The sequence below is a fragment of the Nycticebus coucang genome, chromosome 12 (genome assembly GCF_027406575.1).
Source record: "Nycticebus coucang isolate mNycCou1 chromosome 12, mNycCou1.pri, whole genome shotgun sequence".
In the NCBI taxonomy this organism is placed as follows: Eukaryota; Metazoa; Chordata; class Mammalia; order Primates; family Lorisidae; genus Nycticebus; species Nycticebus coucang.
Window position 1 is genome coordinate 108,877,062 of NC_069791.1, and position 20,212 is coordinate 108,897,273.

Consider the following 20,212-nt stretch of genomic DNA (forward strand, 5'->3'; position numbering starts at 1 on the left):
TGATTTCTTGCAAATGTTGTTGAACTGCCTTCCAAAAGGGTTATGGCAATGAGCTCATTCCATTAGCTACCTCTGACTGTGTCAATTCCACTTTATTTTACCAATAAAATTCTGTCACTTAAAAGCACTTCTTAAATAAGAGTATTGACATTGTATTATTGTTTTAATTTACATTTATTAGGTTATAAGTTCCCCATTTGTTTATTTACTCTCTCTTCTTACATGAAAAACCTGCTCCCATCTCTTGTTCACACTGGAATCTCTCGTCTCTTCAACCATTTTAATTTTGCAGGGTCTGGAGTCTAAATGCCTGATTCTGAATCCTGGTCTCTCATTTATAGGTTGTGTGATTCGGGGCAAGTTACCTAATCTTTCTGTGTTCCAGGTTCCTTTTCAATAAAAAGGGAGTGATAACCATACTGGCTTCAGTGACTGTCCTAAGATTAGATTAAGTCAGATAACATGTACATGGAAAAATCTCTCAGCATTGTAACTCCTCAAATTTGGCTCTAAGTGTTACTTACAGTACATCTAACAGATGAAATAATATAAAATACATCAAGTGTTCCCATTTAAGTCTGTTTTCCTTATTTGCTTTCTTTGTACACACTTCCAGTGGAATCTGTTCATCTTTCTTTCATTATTTTTTCAACTGCTTCTACTTTGGAAAGTTGCCCTCTCTCAAAGCAACCAGCAAATCTAGTATTCTATCTTCTGCTGTTTTTCCTGTGATTTTTTTATCTTTTACATTTAACTCTAATTTATGTGGAGTTTGGGGGGGGGAGAGGGTTAAATCTAAACAATCCCTCTCAAACTACTTACTACTGCATCTAAAAACTGTATATGAGCCTTCTTTTCAAAGAAACATTTTAAAATTATTTTGTTTAATCAGGAGCCTATATATATAGTATCCATGAAATCATAAAACTCAAGCGTGTGGGTATTAACTAAACCTTCCTCTTAACTTCACAAATGAGCAGAAAAACAAGGGCTGGTGAAAGATTTGCTCCAGGTCCCAGAGCCAGTGGGCAACTTCTGGGGCAAACTTCTTGTGGTATTCCAGAGGCTGGCATCTCAGAAGGCCATCCTGGAGACCAGGTTAGTGCTGCTCCCACACACCCGTGCTCACCCACCCATGAATTCAATCAGAGCTAAACATCATCATGGAAGGAACATGCAGAATTCACTAGGGAAAGTTCAGTTTCAGCAAGGCTTTGCTCATGGCTCCATCCCAACTATTAAATCCAACCAAGAAGTTGGAGGAAAATGGGCAGATCCTCATATACCATATGGCTAAGCCACACACACACACACACACGCACACACACAGAGTGAGCATGGGCACACAGCCTAAAGTTCTACAGAACAGGCTTCCTTACCTTGCCACAGTGAATGTATCTGTGGGCAGGAGACGAGCTAGCTGGATGAAGACGTGGTTGAGGGATAGACAGAAGCCACACCACTGTGCATAGTAAAGCAGCAGAACGTCCTGTGGGAAGGCAGAGGGGCCATTACTAGCATCTGGGAAACAGGCTCCTCCTCACTTCTTTACTGTGCTTAAAATCCACCAGGCATTCAATAGAATGCCTATGCTGAAATTAGAACGTTTTCATCTTTAGATCTTTCCAATTTTGTGCTTTCTTAAGGACTTTCTGCAATTAGAAAACCACCATGTAATTCCCTCAAGTTCCACAATCAGACTGCCACATGCTTCACCTTCTATACAGCAAAAACAGCCGTTCACTCCAACAACTGCAGCTTTGGAAAATGATTTTAATAGGGATAGATGGCTTGATTTTTGCCTCTCTTGTGAAGCCATACCTGTTTTTGAAGGACTACTTCCCAAAAGGTATCAGTTGTTACTTCAGTGATTAAATGCTGAGAAGGAAACTGGGCAGACTCACTTCCAATGAGATGTCTTTTCAAGGGACTGTAGAGAATGCTGAAGTTTTGAATAAAAGACTCTAAAAATAAAGAGAAAATGAGATCAACTCTTCTCCAGGTACAAGGAAAGTAGCTAGCCTACTTTTAACTCCACCTTTTAGAAATTGCAATGACTTCCTGGGCTCACTTTTTTTTTTTTTTTTTTTTTTGAGACAGAGCCTCAAGCTGTCGTCCTGGGTAGAATGCCTGGGTGGAGTTGCAGCTCACTGCAACCTCCAACTCCTGGGCTCAAGAGATTCTCCTGCCTCTGCCTCCCAAGTAGCTGGGACTACAGGCACCCACCACAACGCCCGGCTATTTTTTGGTTGCAACCGTCATTGTTGTGGGCCAGGGCTGGATTCGAACCCGCCAGCTCAGGTGTATGTGGCTGGCGCCTTAGCCGCTTGAGCCACAGGCGCCCAGCCAATAGGCTCACATTTTTAACATTTTACCTGTAAGCAAAACCCTGAACAGGGGTGCCTGTAGCTCGGTGGTTAGAGCGCCGGCCACATGCTCTGGGGCTGGTGGGTTCGAACCTAGCCTGGGCCTGCTAAATAACAACAAAAAAAGATAGCTGGGTATTGTGGCAGGCACCTGTAGTCCCAGTTAATAGGGAGGCTGAGGCAAGAGAATCGCTTGAGCCCAAGAGTTTGAGGTTGCAGCGAGCTATGACACCACAGCACTCTACTGAGGGTGATAAAGTAAGATTCTGTCTCAATTGAAAAAAACAAAACAAAACAAAAAACCCCTGAACAAAGCTGCCAGAGTGGCACCAGGTGTAGCTCTGGTAGTATTAACTCAGTGAACAGTGATTAAGATAAGAAAATACCACGCAGGGTGTTAGATGCTCTAATGTTCCCGGACAAAGAATTATATTCTTTTCTGAAAAGACTGATCCACAAATAGATACCAAGTTAGACTACATAAATCATCAACAAGCTACAATCTTTTCAAGAGAACTGGAACTACAATACTAAAGTTGTATTAAGGTACAAAGTTAAGCACAACTACAAATGCAGTGCACAAGTAATAATGTGGAATGTGTTTAAATGCTCATTAATTTGAGGACAAGGAGCTATGGTTTTTTGTTTCCTTTATTAAACTTCTTCAAGTTTCTTTTTTAAAGGTTAAGGAAAATAATCTCAATTCTATGTAGTGAAGAAATACATCAATAAAATCTATAATTACTTAAAAACCTAACTTGAACCAAGAGTTCTACCCTCCCCACAAATGCTGCCATCTTCAGAGTCCTATGCCTCCTCTGCAGTAACTAATTTGAGTTTCGAGTTTCACTTCTTTTTCTAACTCTCTCCATTTTGAGGTCCTAATAGGCAATGAAATGTGCAGAATGGAGAAAGAAGTAAAGAATGTCATGTGAATACTAAAGAGAATTCATGATCAGCATCTAAATAACACTCAGTTGGCCACGTTTCTGAAACACAAAACCAAAATTATTTCCTAATCTGAATGAAGCCTAAATTCTGAAACTGCCCTTAGAGACAGCTGATTTATGTTAACGTTCTAAACCAACAAGGACACACAGTAGATTTTTTTTTTTTTATAAGGACCCCTAAAAATACTATCATCAACTACAGGACAAAGAACATTTGAGTTAGATATTTCTGAGTAGATACAGAAGATGGAAAGAAATCTGAAGGCTTCTTTCAATTGCCCTTAAATTAAAAGTGAATACATTATAAGGTCATCAAACACTTGAGTATTACTGAACAGAACAGAGGAAAATTCAATACACACTTACTTTAAAAATACATGCTAGTTTCGTTTTAAGAAAATCCAATACACCAAAGTAATTTTAGAAAACCTGAATTGGGGAATAGTATCAATAGATTATGCCTTTTATAAAATTACTGGTCACAGGATTCCTTTAAACACTGAGGGGCCCTCATGTTTATAATATATACTTTGATATAGGAAAATCAATATTTACATATGCCTTTCCACAAACATTCTAATGTAAGAAACAAGCTTCACCTGAATTTAAGAGGCTAGCTAAAAGGACCAGTATTCAGGAGCTCTGAGTTTACTTTTGATTTCATACATTGTAAAACTTGAAATAAGGGCAATGTCTGTGGCTCAGTGAGTAGGGCGCTGGCCCTATATACTGAGGGTGTCGGGTTCAAACCCGGCCCCAGCCAACCTGCAGTAAAAAAAAAAAAGCCAGGCATTGGGGCAGGTGCCTGTAGTCCCAGCTACTCGGGAGGCTGAGGCAAGAGAATCACCTAAGCCCAAGGGCTGGAGGTTGCTGTGAGATGTGACACTACAGCACTCTACCGAGGGCAACAAAGTGAGACACTGTCTCTACAAAAAAAAAAAAAAAAAAAAAAACTTGAAATAAAAAGTTTCCTTCCCTACAGAATTCCTCCTTTCACCATGTGGCAAATGCTGACCCTCCCTCCATTTCCGATGAAGCTGAACTAACGCAGCTTTTGAATTCTTACTTCCTTTGTGTGTACATCAGGGGTGTCAGCAAAGTCCTGGAAACAGGCCAGTGTGGGCCAGTTCACTGCTGCTGCTGAGTGCCTGGGGCAAGCTCTGGATGCTTCCTTCCCACCATGAAGCCTTACCCTCCCCTCCCCACGAAAAATGTTTTTGCTGTCTGCAACTCTACCCTTGTTTATTGCACCAGACAGACATTTATTACAATCTAGGCACTGGAAATTGCAGCAGCCTCCTCAATTGTTATAAAACAGCAGCAAAACAAATTAGAACTACTGGCCTCAATACTCACACACTTAACCCTGTGAAATCAAAGTGGAGGCAAGGTGGCCCAACTTTTTAACTGCTTGTTTAACTTCTTTTAGGATAAGGCTCCTGTTCATCAGCCCCTGGGGTGTCCTGTCAGAAAGGCTCCACCTCCTGCCCATCAAAGTAGCCAAGTCCCCACGGACTTCAACTGGCTATAACTTAGAAATGGGACATGATTGGGTACTTTTTCTTCCATTCTTGAGACACTTTACTAAGAAGAATATGTTCCAGCTCCATCCATGTAAACATGAAAGAGCGAAAGAAACCTATGCAATCGTTCACTTATTAAAAGTCTTTTGATTTACTCTGAAATTATCCATTATCATCAAAATGTTCTGTGGGGACTATGTACAAGGCACCATTTTCCCAGCTCCCAATTTCAATCCCATCATGGATGCCCAGATGCTAGGCGGTGCACTCCAAGGCTTTGACTGTGACAAACACGTGCTGATCGGCATTCTAATCCAGCGCTGCAATGCACAAAGGCTGCTGATTGCAGAGGCGTACCAGGGAATGGATGGCCAGAACACAAGGCCTACATTGAGAAGAACCTCTGTTTTGTTCTCTAATGTATCCCAGCACCTATCCCAGTACTCAGGCACACATAGTTGGTGCCATGGACTGAATTGTGTTCCCCTAAAACTTATATGTTTAAAGCCCTAACCCCCAATGTGACTGTATCTGGAGGTGCCCTTTAGGGAGGTAGTTACCATTAAGTGAGGTCACAACCGTAGGGACTGGTCTCCTCAGAAGAGGAAGAAACAGGAGGGATGTGCCACAGAGAGAAGACAACCATCTGCAAGGCAGGGAAAAGGACCTCACTAGAAAAACCTACCAGCACCTTGACTTTGGGCTTCCATCTTCCAGAACTATGAAAAAATAAATTGCCATTGCTTAAAAAAAAAAAAAAAAATAGAAATGGGACATGAATTACCAATCTAAGAAGTTGGATCTTATCCCAGCATGGTCTAAATGACAAACTTATCCAATTTGGAGTTAGGAAGTTTCTGTTCCATTCAAAAGAAAAAATTAGCCTCTTTTAAAAATTGTGACCAGGGCGGCGCCTGTGGCTCAAGGAGTAGGGCGCTGGTCCCATATGCCGGAGGTGGTGGGTTCAAACCTAGCCCTGGCCAAAAAAAAAAAAACTAAAAATTGTGACCAATTATGGTCTAAAGATTTAAAATGACCCCCACAACCAATTTTAATAAGACCTCTCAATAAAAGTCACCAATATCAAGTTAAACAAAACTTTTTATGCCTCAGGAAGTAAACTGCCTACAGTACCTAGGGTGAACTTCACAAGAGCTTGTTTTGGATCCAAGATATAGTGAGACTCTTCTTTCACATCAACAATTGTGGCAAATTCTTTCACCCGAGTGGAGCTCGGAGCACCCAGTCTTTCTGCATATAACCAAAATAAATTTGAATCCAAAAGGTAGATGTTCAGGGTCTTGTTGGTTCTGCAGCTCAAGCCTGTGAAGTCTGTGCTAGTTACATCCACTTCAGGAAAAAGATACCTGTTCTCCTCAATGTGAGGAACAGAGCTCAGGGCATCAACTTCACATTTCTTCTCCAGAGAAGAAAATGCAATGGTTGGGGCTCCAAAGACATCTTGTTCAGAATCGATGAAGCCCACCACACTCCTGTTTATGGTCCTGCAACATGCAGTGTAGTAGCTGAAAGGGCTATAGGAAGTTAAAAAATTGCTGCATTCTATGCTGTCAGATGTCCCATGATAAAAGGTCTGCTCCTTGAGGTAGAAAGAATCCAGAGCTGCTGCCATCTCAAAAAAGCTGCACTGTGGCATGCTGACCGAGCTTGGCTTTATGCCCCCTGCGGTCTGGTTGACACACAGTTCACAAACATTGTGGGTCCTGGAGAAGGAGTGCCACTGGGGCAGCACCACAGTGTTGCAGCAGGGGGACGCTGAGATCAGTGGCCGGTTTGGCAGCTGTGCCAGTGATTTTAGTGCCAGGGACTCCAGTGCTGGCACGTCCACTCGCCGAAGGTGCTGAAGGAGACGCTCCACCACCTGGTCTCCATGACAGTTGTTGTACTCCAAGGCCACTTCGGTGATCTGAAATACACAGCAGAGTTTGTGAGAGGACAGGAGAACATCCTAGTCTAAGTCCCAGACAGGAGTGGGCCAGGAATGTCTCAAAGAGGATGTGGTCACACCAAACCTATCAATAAAAGAGTCCTGGATTATTATTTAGAACATGCCACTCTATTAACAAGTAATGAATCTTTTTCAAAGCTGGAAGGGATCTTAGAGATGTCTTAGCCCACCACAGGAGAGGTGAAGCAGCTCACCCTGGGACACATGTCCAGTATGTCAAAGAACCAGGAAATCTCTCAACTACCAGTTGGATGCATTTTCCTTTCTATCTTTATATTACTCCATACTATCTACTTTCTCTTTGAATTTAAAAACTTGCCCAGCACCTAATGAATGGATCAAAATACTTTACAGCTGTATGTTTCCATATAAATTCACACCTCACAGAAGGCTACCAATTCAACCTGATTCAAACCATGCCCCCACCTGCTGCCCTTACCTCTTCTTCCTGCTGTACCACCCTCCCTCTCTGGCAAAATGGCACCATTAAACTACAAACTCAGTCAACACATCCCCAAAATCCTACCAGCTCTGACTCCAGCATGGCTCAGCAGCCTCTTCTTTCCATCCCCACAGCTGTAGACTCAATTCAGGTCCTCAATTGTCACAAACCTCTATCATTTTTTCTCCCACCTTCATGGAGCCTCCATACTGCCTGCTCTTATGATAGATAGTTCACCCCTTCTCTATGGCTTCACTCTCTGCAGGTTCAGTTAATCATGGTTAACTGCAATCAAAAAATACTATTAAAGGGAAAATTTCAGAAATAAAAATTTCTAAGTTTTAAGTTGCACAGCATTCTGAGTATCATAATGAGATCTCTCACCACCGCCCAGGGTTGAACTGTCCCTTTGTGCAAGTGTTACTCACGTTGGGGGCACTACTTGTTATTAGTCACTTAGTAACGGTCTTAATCGTCAGATCAGCTGTCTCAGCATTATAGTACCTGTGTTAAGTAACTCTTACTTTACAATAAGGACCCCAAAGCACAAGTAGTGACGCTAGCAATTAAGATATGGCAAAGTGCAATCTCTCAACTTTAGGAAAGGGAGCAGGGGGGAGGAATCCTATGCTGAAGTTGCTAAGATCTAAAAACAGGGGTATCCAACCTGAGGAGGACTGTTTTGCTTAGCTGCGGTGCCTAATATTATAAAAAGTATGCTCAGTTTTTTTTCTCATTAGCTGTGGTTAGTGTTTGTGTATTTAATGTGTGGCCCAAGACAACTCTTATTCTTCCAATATGCAGCAGAAAAGAAAAAAAGTTAGACACCTCTGAAATTAAGACAGAATCTTCTATCTGTAAAATTGTGAAGAAAGAAAAAGAAATTTGTGGGCTGGGCGAGTGGCTCACGCCTATAATCCTAGCACTCTAGGAGGCTGATGCAGGTGGATCACCTGAGCTCACGAGTTCGAGACCAGCCTGAGCCAAAGCAAGACCTCGTCTGTAGGAACAGCTGGGTGTTGTGGCGGGAGCCTGTAGTCCCAGCTACTTAGGAGGCTGAGATGAGAGAATCACTTGAGCCCAAGAGTTTGGGGTTGCTGTGAGCTATGATGCCAATTGCACTCTACAGAGGGCAATAAAGTGAGACTCTGTCTCCAAAAAAAAAAGGAAAAAAAAATTGTATGTAGTAAAACACAGCGTTCGGTACTACCCTGTTTTCCCGAAAATAAGACAGTGTCTTATATTAAGGTGTGCTCCCAAAGATGCGCTAGGTCTTATTTTCAGGGACATCTTATCTTTCCTGTGAGTAGGTCTTATTTTTGGAGGATGTCTTATTTTCAGGGAAACAGGGTATCTGTGGTTTCAGGGATTCAGTAGGGGTCTTGGGATGTATCCCCTGGATAAGGGAGGAATTACTGTATTTTTCAAAATACAACCCTAAACATGACACTCTTCAACCACATGATATTTGATGCTGCCCTATTATCAAAAGGATAAAACCTACATACAATCTGGCCCGTTTGCCTTGCTAGCCTCACATTACCCTCCGCAGACCAGACCAGGCCCTCTCAAGGCCACACCTTTACAGAGGCCTGGCCTGGGACACTGCCTCCATCTGTTCCCAAGGCCCAGCCCCAGGTGGCTGCTTCAATAAAGCTAACACCACTTCATCCTGGGAATAGCTAGTTTCTCACCTCCAGTATCTTTGAAGCCCTCCCCTAAGTCTTACAAGCTTCTGCTGAGATGTCCCTTTCCCACAAAACTGTGGATCCTCTTGAGCACCATTTATCCTTCTATCTGAAGCCCAGCATTGAGCCAGGCACATAATGAATGCTCAGTAGACACCTGACAAATGAACAGCGTCTCAGGGCAATGTACACACTCCTCTTTCTTGGTAACATGAACCACTTTACCCTTGGATCAGTATCAGCAATTTAGATTTATATTTTCTTCTAAGACTTATCCATCTCCAAACTGAGTATCTTTCGTTACCCATGTCCTACCCTAGTTTTGTGAGGAAAACAAGTTACAATCCAAATGCATTTATTTTTTAAATAGAATAGAAATGCATGTTTCTATTCTAAAATAGAATAGCACGTTAAGTCAAATTTCACCAAAGTTACTTCCAACGTGTTAAGTCAGTTAGGATTTTATTTTATTAAAGTGTGTGTATGAAAAACCATTACTTTTGTGTATTGCTGGCTTTTCTTTTTTGAGACAGAGTCTCACTATGTTGCCCTTGGTAGAGTGCTGTGGCATCACAGCTCACAGCAACCTCAAACTCTTGGGTTTAAGCAATTCTCTTGCCTCAGCCTCCCAAGTAGCTGGTACTATAGGCAACTATCATAACGCCTGGCTAATTTTTTGTTGCAGTTGTCATTGTTGTTTTAGCTGGCCCAGGCCAGGTTCGAACCTGCCAGCCTCAGGGTATGTGGCCAGCGCCCCGCCCACTGAGCTACGGGCATTGCCCCCATAAAACTATTTAATGAATGCATTTCTAATTTCTTAAAACACAAACTTAAAAAAAACTTTATAATGTATAATAATTATAAAGACTTACTTCAAAACATAGGTATTTGTACAGAAAAATTAAATGAATAGTGCTTGGCATAAGAAAGCCACTTTAGATAATAAGCCAGTGTTTTAAATATTGTTCCCCACACACAGAAACATCTGGGTCCTGTTTGAATGAGGCTCTGACAGCACAGGGCACTAATAAGGCCACGCCTCTATAATCCATGAAGAGCCCAGCTGCCCTCTGGCCCCATCTTGGTACTGCTTTATCTCCAAAGACACCAGAGTATACAACTACTTCTACCCCCACCCCTAAACCTCCATAAAACTTTGAGATTTACTATAGTTTACAAAAAGTCCTAGTAGGAGAGCATCAATTACATTAAGGAGAAAAAAATTCCAAGAAAAATCTTCTTTCCTCATCTCTTATTCTTAGTATCTTTCACTAACAAAGCAGCCATGTAAAGAAAAGTCATCCATTGTGGTGGCTCATGTCTAATCCTACAACTCTGGAAGGCCAAAGCAGGAGGATCCCTTGAGCTCGGGAGTTTAAGACCAGCCTGGGCAAGAGGCTGGTCATCTTCACTAAAAATTAAAAAATTAGCTTTGACCTCATGGTAGACACCTATAGTGTAAGCTACTTAGGAGGCTGAGGCAGGAGGATTGCTTAAGTCCAGGAATTTGAGGTTACTGTGAGCTAGGCTGACACCACTGCATGTAAGCCTAGGGCAACAAAGTAAGACTCTGTCTCCGAAAAAAAAAACAAAACACAAGAAGGGTATTTTTAATTGAAAAAATATTTTGTATATTGAGCAGCACCTGTGGCTCAAAGGGGTAGGGCATCGGCCCCATATGCCAGAGGTGGTGGGTTCAAACCCAGCCCCGGCCAAAAACAGCAAAAAAAAAAAAAAAATATATATATATATATATATATATGGTATATTGCAACGCTCTTGAAGAATGAGGCATAGTTTTCATGTTTCTTTCTTTTTTTTATAATAGGCGGTTTTGAAAATATAATGCAAGTATATCACATTGTGTATCCCTTGATGTCGTATTTAATTCCATGTGAACAGTTATGGAAAACCTGGCAAATAACTTTAAAAGTTTGCCCCTTCTTTTTCTTTAATCAGAAGAATGTTTAAGACTGAACACAATAACCATGCTTTTGCTTACCACATGCATACTCTGTGAATACCTCCAGGAAATGTTTTTTTGTTTTTTTTTTTTTTGAGACAGAGTCTCATGTTGTTGCCCTCGGCAGAGTGTCGTGGCGTCACACAGCTCACAGTAACCTCCAACTCCTGGGCTTAGGTGATTCTCTTGCCTCAGCCTCCGGAGTAGCTGAGACTACAGGCACCCACCACAATGCCTGGCTATTTTTTGATGCAGTTTGGCCAGGGTCGGGTTTGAACCTACCACCCTCGGTATATGGAGCCAGCGCCCTACCCACTGAGCCACAGGCGCTGCCCCCAAGAAATGTTTTTAAATTGGAAGATGAGTCACAAAGACTCTTTGCTGGCTGAGGTAAACATTTCCTTTGATTAACAAGCTATGCAATATACATTGCAATGTCTTATAACCTCTCTAGAACTTTCTAGAGACACCAGGGTGTCAGTGACCTGATACTATTGTCAGGGTCTGTGCTTTTCTTTGTGGGTGTAAGCTGCCCAGTCTGGGCCTATATGGTCACTTCTAAGGGATACCTACATGTATCCCACCACGATTTGCTTGGCATGTCCCCAACTTTATTACTCTCACTCTAAGATGACCTCTTCTCAACAATGTAAGCTTCTTCAACTTTCTGCCCAAAATTAGGCTGACCGTGGTAATGGAAAAATAAAGCTGCCTTTCTTTCATGGTCAATGAGCTAATGAGTTTACCACTGACACTGCAAAAGTGTGGCACTCATCCCTCCCACTTCCCCAAATGGCCAGGTGGCTTCTTCACTTCTGGTTACTGTGCCACTGTTTCTCTGACTGCAGACCCTACCATCTATCCTCACCACTACCCAGGTCTAGGTTCTCACTGTCTCACTTCTGGGGAACCCTGCTGCCAGGAATACTTTCATAAGGCTATCACACATCCCTGGTCACATCTCCTCATTGACAATGAGACACTGAGGACTATGATTAATCTTCAAACCCAGAGAGAAGCACCTGGGCCTTACCCTCCAAATGTTTCTTCAGAATCTTCTCTCACCTGCCCTTCCCGTGCACCATGAAACCTTTCCTAATACCTAAGCCTACTGCAACTCCCCGGCCTTCGTGCCTTTGCTTGGGCTGTTCCTTCCCTAAAGTTTCTCTCAACTCAAAACCCTGGCTACCCTCTGAAAGTCCATCTCAAACATTCTTCCCTCCCAAAGCCTCTTCTAACTCTTCTGCCCAGCACCCAGAGTTCTTCCTTATTCCTTCTCTAAGTTAGGACATGAGTGCGCATTCAGAATACCCCTCAGCGGGAACAATAACTTCAACAAAAAGACTCTGGAATGGTAAAGTGAGCCGCTTGGCTGGGTAAAAAGTCCTCTTGTCTGTCCCTTCAGGCAGATGACCAGGCTAACACTGAGGGCTCAGAGAGAGACAGTGTCTGCTTAGGCTGCCCAGGGGTATACTGGCTAAAATTGGTTTTGGCCAATTAGAGGATCCTTCAGGGAGAGAAAAAAATAAAAGCCTCAGTAAATGCAATTTAGCAGTCCCAGGCTCTTTCTTTTTTTTTTTTTTTTTGGTTTTTGGCCAGGGCTGGGTTTGAACCCACCACCTCCGGCATATGGGACTGGCGCCCTACTCCTTGAGCCACAGGCGCCGCCCAGTCCCAGGCTCTTTCTGCTTATTGTTATTCTCTAAGTGCCTCCAAATGACCCAGGTATAAAATGAACCCACAGCCTGAGAGTGAGCGCGACAAAGGCAGGAGAAGCGGCAGCAGGGAGGGGCAGGCTGCTGACAGCACTGTCCCTGAAAACTGCCCTGGCTTCTGCATGATAGAAAGGTTTAGAAAAACGAAGTGTCCAAACATTGCCACTGCTGTGCCAACAGTGACTAGGGCCAGAAATATGGCCAAAGCCCCTGTGACAGTGGCATCCCCAAGCCACAATAACCTGCCTATGTTCCTGCCGACTCTCTGCCCCACTTCCCAAACAGAAAGCTCACAATTAGTCTCCTCAGAAAGAGGGACGGTTGGTCATTTTGGTTTCCCTGTCTCCTACTCACCCCAGACATGAGCAGCTGTCAGTGCATGTGGCCAAAGACTGCAGCAGCCCCTAGCCACGGCATGGGCTCTCCTCCCTAACCATTTAGAGGAGAAAAGGGTGATGGCACAGAATCCCAGCTGCCACTCCCAGCAGCCGCTCAGCTGCTAGAGCAGGTGACTGACTGTGGAAGAGAGTCCAGGTGAAGGAAGCTCTCCTGCTCCTTATGAGAACCTTCAACATTACAACTCTTACCTCATTTATTAAAGGATGACTTTCAGCTAAGGGATTAAAAGGTATGAACAAAAAAAGTGCTGGTCCCTTCTTCAGTTCATTATTCATCAGGAGACTCTTGCCTCCATGTGGCCGCAGCCATCGAAAAAGCATCTCCCGGTTTTCTAAGGCCCATTTATAGATGTTCTCAGCTGTGTAGTTCATGACCTCCCTAGGAAAGACCTGTGAAGGACAAATGCAGAGAGGATAAAGAAAGCTGAGTGAGGCAGGTCCAGTTCCTGGTGCATCACCACTGTCTTCCAGAGACCCAGTCAGCCCCACTCCTCTCAGGGGACAACAATGAGGCCGAGAGCAGGGACCACCCCGTCCCACACTTCTTCACACAGAGCATTTCCCATAAGTGGCTAAAGAACAAAGAGTGGATTCAGGAGGTAACTTCGATATCACATGATTATCTTTTTGCTTTTATTTATTTATTTAGAGACAGAGTCACACTTTGTCACCCCTAGTAGAGTGCTATGGCATCATAGCTCACAGCAACTTCAAACTCTTGGGCTCAAGTGATTCTCTTGCCTCAGCCTCCCAAGAAGCTGGGACTATAGGTGTCCGCCACAACACCCGGCTATTTTTAGAGATGGAGTTTCACTCTAGCTCTGGCTGGTCTCGAACTTGTGAGCTCAGGTGATCTGCCCATCTCAGCCTCCCAGAGTGCTGGGATTACAGACATGAGCCCCTCTTTTTGCTTAAAGACAGACTCACCTATCAACAGATAATTCTCCCTGCCTGCTTATAGCAGTAACCACCTCTATTGACCCTATCCAAGGAGAGCTATTAAACATTACCGGGCATTTTTAAAAGGGCCAAGGCATATATGTAAAAGGGTCATTTAGATTTCTTGGTCCCTCAAATGCTGCCCCACCAGGATGGAAACAGAGCTCCTGTGAGGCAGAGGCAGTGTCTGCTTTGTTCACTATGTCCCCAGTGACTACACAAACACCTGGCATAGAGTAGGGGTTCAACACATATTAGAGTAACTCAACAAATAACCTACTAAACTTGTCCAAAGCCACAGACCACACTTTCTATATATGGATGAAGGAAAGCTATTGTTTTGTTTTTGTATAACCAATGTATGTAAACATAAAATGATTTTTTTTAAATTCTAATGACTTAAACCACTAGTTTCAAATAGAACTTCCAAAAAAGATGCTTTGGAGGGTTTCACAAAATATTTTATATCCTCCAAAATGGAGATTTAAATCGCCTCATAATGAAGATGTCTACTATTTGTTTTTTTAAATATCAGTAACAATATCAATAATAGTTCATTTCATAAAAGGAATTCTACTGCTAAACCAACCCAACCAAATCAACCAACCTTAGAAACTATCATATCAAAGTAGTAGATCTGAAGTATTTTTCAGTGTCATCTCATTGTCCTACATTTTCTTCTCCATCTACTTTTAACTTCTTCCTCAGTACCCTCTACTATAAATAAGTATGATAGGCTGTATAACATGCTAAAAAGGGATGTAGGAAAATAATAAGATAGCAAGAGAAGATGATATCAAAAGCAGCTGAGAGGCACAAAGAGAATGGGTGGGTGGTAGAGAAACAATCACAATAGTGATTCTCAAAGTGGGACAATGGGAATTTGAAAAATATACTTAAACATCCATAATAAACATTTCTATTTGGAAAACACAAAAATACATTTGATTTTTGAAATATAAATTGCAAGAAGGAACAACATCTGGGCTACCCGAGATATGCAGAAGCTAGGGAGATTGGCAAGTGAGGGGCACGCCTGCAGCGGGCCTCACATCACCTCTGAGGGCACAGAACTTACACCTATACCAAGGGGAACATAGGTTTTAAAAAGCTGGGTACACTGGGTGCAGGGACACTGATCTGTATAGATGGAGCCTGTAAGAGAGACAAGTTTCTCTGTCAAGAGACAGAGAAAACTTAAGAAAAATAAACTTTCAGTGGTGTGACTGAGGAACAGCAATGAATAGAGAGAGCAGAAGCACAGGATTGCACAAGACACAGGTCAGAGCTCAGAAATAGCTGGGATGAGGTCATCATTCCACCAAAAAGCAAATGAAATCAGGGAACAAAAGTGACAATGGAGAACTGAGGCTCTCTGGGGTGAGAAGCCATCAACTTCTCACTGTAACTTGACAAGAACTTCAAAAATCCATTATATCAGTTAAGGAAAAAACCATGTCAAATATTATTCTTCATAAAAGAAACAAATGAATGGACATCACCCAATGGAAGCTTAATCTCTGAGAAAGGCCCAGAAGAACAATTCTCCGACAGAGTAACTCTGCAATTTCACCCAAGAAAGAAACTAAGAAGGCCATACCAAAACCTAAGAATATAAACAAAGAATTTCTAGATGTTAAATTCAAGAGCCCTCTAAGGCATGGGTTCATAATCTGGGACACGGGCTCTAGAGGGGGGTTGTAGGAACTGTCAATTCACATATAAAATCATGTACACTTTCCTAGAGAGAGAGTCCATAGATTTTATCCAATTCTCAAAGGAGTCTGTGACCTAAACAAGGTTAAGAACCACTGCACTAATAGAAATGTGATATCAAAATACTTACAAGTGATGTGTTGAAATGTCTATGTAAATACACACTTCCAGAGTGTACTAAGGATACCAGTTTCGCAAGATGTTTATTTGTGATAACCCCAAATCGTATTGTTCCTAGGTAATCTGAAACAGAAAATTTTCCTTTATTAAAGAATAGGCCTATGCCTTAACACAACCACAAAACCCAATGAGCAAGTCTTGCTGCACAAATCCCCTGGAGGAAAGCCCCTTTTCTAACCTAGGCTAGCTAGGGAAGGAAGATGAGCTGAAGAAACCCTCCTCCTAAAACAGAACTCAGCCAGTTAAATCCAAGCCTACTCCTGCGAGTCACACCTCTGACGTCTCTGATGATCACTTGCACTGAGGAGTTCACTGTGCTCCTATGTGATGACCTGAACTGTTCCCTTTGCTCATAGGCCCACCTCAGAGCAAAGCCACACGCTATTTTCCCTGTCTGTACACTTCCCATGGCCAACTCCTCATATTTCATTTCAGCTCCCACCTTCTCTGAGAAGTCTTCCCTGTTTACCCAACTAACAGCAAAGACAAGGGGACAGAGTCTGCAAGGGGAATTTGGGGCTACCACTCAGGTACTCGCTTCACCATTATCCTATTTTTATTTAATTATAATACTTAATGACATCTAAATACTCTTATTCACTTATTTAATTTTCTTTGATCCAACTTCCTCTCCAGAATGTAATTTATGTGCTATCAGAGGCCTTGTTTATTGCCAGTCCCCAGTACCTGCTGCAGTGCTTGGAGTGTATAGTAAGAGATCAGTAAATATTTGTTAAATGAACAAGCCTAGCACATACAAAGAACTCATACAAATAAACAAGAAAAAGAAAATGGGTAAAAATCAGTAAACCACAGAAAAGGAAATACATATAGCTAATATTTACAAATAAATACACTGAATCTCACTCTTTCAGAGGAAAACAAATTAAAACAAAATACCACCTTTTAATTGCTCAGAATTTAAGACACAGGAAAGATCAAGTATGGACAACCAGCAGAAAATGAACTTTGATTCAACACAGGGAGACAGGTAAGATGGCCAACCACTGGAGAGAGCAGTATGCAGTATGATCCCGGTGAGGAGTGAGCACGGCCAGCAACTGAGGTTCCACGGACGTGCACGGAGAGCCAAGAACTCTGCCCATGTTAAAAACAACAAGGCAGGGCTATCTACACAGCACAAACAGAAACTGAAGAAGATAAAGTACATATTTGATGGGTTTTTTTTTATTTCATAAAAACTTTTCTGGGTGGCGCCTGTGGCTCAGTGAGCAGGGCGCCGGCCCCATATACGGAGGGTGGCGGGTTCAAACCCAGCCCCGGCTGAACTGCAACCAAAAAATAGCGGGGCATTGTGGCAGGTGCCTGTAGTCCCAGCTGCTCGGGAGGCTGAGGCAGGAGAATCACGGAAGCCCAAGAGCTAGAGGTTGCTGTGAGTCCTGTGATGTCATGGCACTCTACTGAAGGTGGTAAAGTGAGACTCTGTCTCTATCAAAAAAAAAACAAAAAACTTTTCTTTCTATAGGTGCATAAATGTTTAGAAATATATAAAGAATCTGAAAGAAAAATAAAAGTAGTTTGGCTTTGAAGTACATAACATAAAGTACATAAGATAGCATAGGAAAAGGCATATTCTTTCCTATCCCCCTTCCACTTCATTAGCAAAAGCTAAATAAAACATCAGTTAAACCTTAAGTTATATACTGCCATGGTCAACAATCTTTACCACAAATCTAATGAGTTTAAAATGGCACAAAACAAATAAACCAAAAAATATAGGCAAATTAGCCAGAAATTAAAGAGATTGGTTGTGTAAGGGGGTGGGTGGGAAAAGGGAGAAGGGAAAAGGGAGGAGGCCTGGCACTCTCAGGATAGACTTTTTTGTATCTGATTTTTATAGCCATAGTAAAGTTGCACACGCCCCTCACATACTCCAAAACTAAACAAATAACTAGAATCAACTAATATGTGGGGAACCCAACGTGGAATACAAACACTAACAAATAAACCTTGGCCAGAGGGCGGCGCCTGTGGCTCAAGGAGTAGGGCGCCGGTCCCATATGCTGGAGGTGGTGGGTTCAAACCCAGCCCCGGCCAAAAAATAAAAAATAAAAAAAAATAAAAAAAAAAAAAAACCTTGGCCAGACACAGTGGCTCACACCTGTATCTCAGCACTTTGGGAAGCCAAGGTGGGAGAATCCCTTGTGGCTATGAGCTCAAAACCGGCCTGGGTAACATATCTCTAAAAAAAAAAAAAAATTAATTAGCCAAGTGTGCACCTGTAAGGGTCTGAGGTTGCAGGGAGCTATGATGCCATTACATCTTGGCCTGAGTGACAGAGTGAGGCTCTGTCTTGAAAAAGTAAAAAAAAAAAATCCTAATTACTATAATGAATAATACCATACTAACAGGGGTGGAAAGAAAGAACTAACCTAAGGCTGAGTGCGGTGGCTCATGCCTGTAATCCCAGCACTCTGGGAGGCCAAGGTGGGTGGACTGCCTGAGCTCACAGGTTCAAGACCAACCTGAACAAGAGCAAGATCTCATCTCTAAAAATAACTGGGCATTGTGGCGGGTGCCTGTGGTCCCAGCTACTTGGGAAGGTGAGGCAAGAGAATCGCTTGAGCCCTAGAGTTTGAGGTTGCTGTGAGCTATGATACCACAGCACTCTACTGGGGGAAACAAAGTGAAACTGTCTTAAAAAAAAAAAAGAAAGAAAGAACTAACCTAAGTAACCAGAAAACAGTATCTTGAGTAGATGTTGTAAAGCTAAAGGCCAAAAGAACTGGATACAGTGAGTAAAGGTGTTTCTCAAAACTGGCAATTCTGGAATTACTAATTTGAGCCAGGATTCTCACTATTAGAGTAAGAAGCTATGTATTAAGAAGGAAAGGCTAAAATAATCTCTGTGGTGTAGACTGGAATATATATAAACTTAGACCTCTCAATACACACATGCGATACTATGCTTATACTTGAGTATAAAGACAGGGTGGCCATAAAGTTCATTGTCTTTGCACTGCCCAACATTTACTAGTTTTATCCGATGAAAAGACCTAGTAGTAATGAGACCTTAATACCAAAGAGCATAGTCAGCACCCAGATCTTGGTTTCTAAATGCCATTTTCTGGTAAAAGTTAGGATTCTCAGACTAAAGGTTGAATCCAGATGTGGGGCAAGAAAAGTACAAGATAAGCCTGAAATATTTTGGTGTGTCAGAAGAAAAGAAGTGCCCATAAAAGGAAGGGAGCCTGTCCAAAGGAAATAGAAGCCAATCCAAGGTGCTCCTAATAGCCAAAGCTGGAACAACGTGAGCTAAATCAACTATCATAGTACACAGAACAAAATAAATACCTGTGACTCCACAGTGGTATTAACAAGTGAGAATAGTCAGCTCTTCTTTATAGAAGAATTCCATTAATAATCAAGAAAAAATGAGGGAAATAAAAAACAACAATTTGAACACCAGAGATAATTGTTGCAGCCAAGATCCACTCCAACAATTGGACACTAAAATTAGTGAGCAAAAGCTTTTTTGTTGTTTTTTGTTTTTGAGACAAACTCTCACTTTATCACCCTTGGTAGAGTACTGAGGCGTCACAGCAACCTTAAACTCTTGGGCTTAAGCGATTCTCTTGCCTCAGCTTCCCAAGTAGCTGGGACTATAGGCGCCCACCATAACACCCAGCTATTTTTTTTTAGAGATAAGGTCTTGCTCTGGCTCAGGCTGGTCTCAAACTCATGAGCTCAGGTAATCTACCCCCTCAGCCTCCCAGAGTGCTAGGATTGGAGGCATGAGCCACTGCATCCAGCCAGTGAACAAAAATTTTGAAGAAATACTTACACAGTCTCAAAGTATCTTCCCCCAAGGTGTTTATTAATTCCAAAGAAAAAGACTGTAACTTCTCCGTGGACAGACCCAGCAGATACTACCTTAATCAAGTGATCAAGATTAACATCACTAATAGGAGACACAGTATATTATATGAATCCCTTGGTAAGAAGCACTAAGAAGGACATATTTCCATAGCATTCTTGCCAAAAATGCATAACCTCACTTCAGTCACAAGGAAACAAATTACCACTTTGGTAGGCAGAGTTAGGAGGATCGCTTGAGGCCAGGAGTTTGAGACTAGCCTCAGCAACATACCCAGACTATAAAAAAAAATTTAAAAATTAAAAAATTAGCCATGCACAGCCTATAGTCCAGCTACTAGGAAAGCTGAGGCAGAAGGACCGCCTGGGTGCCACTGTACTCTAGCCTAGCTTTTCTTTTGTTCTCAAATTACCTGCCTTCACCCAACTTCCTCCATTGTTAACATCTTACATAAAAACACTTGTGGTGGTGGTTTTGTCAAAACTAAGAAATTAACATTGGTGCAGTCCTATTAACTGAACTGCA

The 20,212-nt window shown here is 42.2% G+C and overlaps 1 protein-coding gene across 6 annotated transcripts in view; it reads right to left on the reverse strand.

The window, feature by feature from the left end:
- TXNDC11 (thioredoxin domain containing 11) overlaps nucleotides 1–20,212 on the reverse strand; it is a 69,986-nt gene that overhangs the window by 7,558 nt on the left and 42,216 nt on the right. For 3 of the 6 annotated variants that reach the window (XM_053557183.1, XM_053557187.1, XM_053557186.1), the window contains 4 exons: nucleotides 13,204–13,404; nucleotides 5,974–6,766; nucleotides 1,822–1,964; nucleotides 1,380–1,489 (listed from right to left, as the gene is read on the reverse strand). In XM_053557183.1, the coding sequence (XP_053413158.1) occupies nucleotides 1,380–1,489; nucleotides 1,822–1,964; nucleotides 5,974–6,766; nucleotides 13,204–13,404 (1,247 nt within the window). Of the gene's footprint in view, nucleotides 1–1,379; nucleotides 1,490–1,821; nucleotides 1,965–5,973; nucleotides 6,767–13,203; nucleotides 13,405–15,799; nucleotides 15,913–20,212 lie in introns of all 6 variants that reach the window. The other 3 variants (XM_053557182.1, XM_053557185.1, XM_053557184.1) reach the window with 2 other exon arrangements.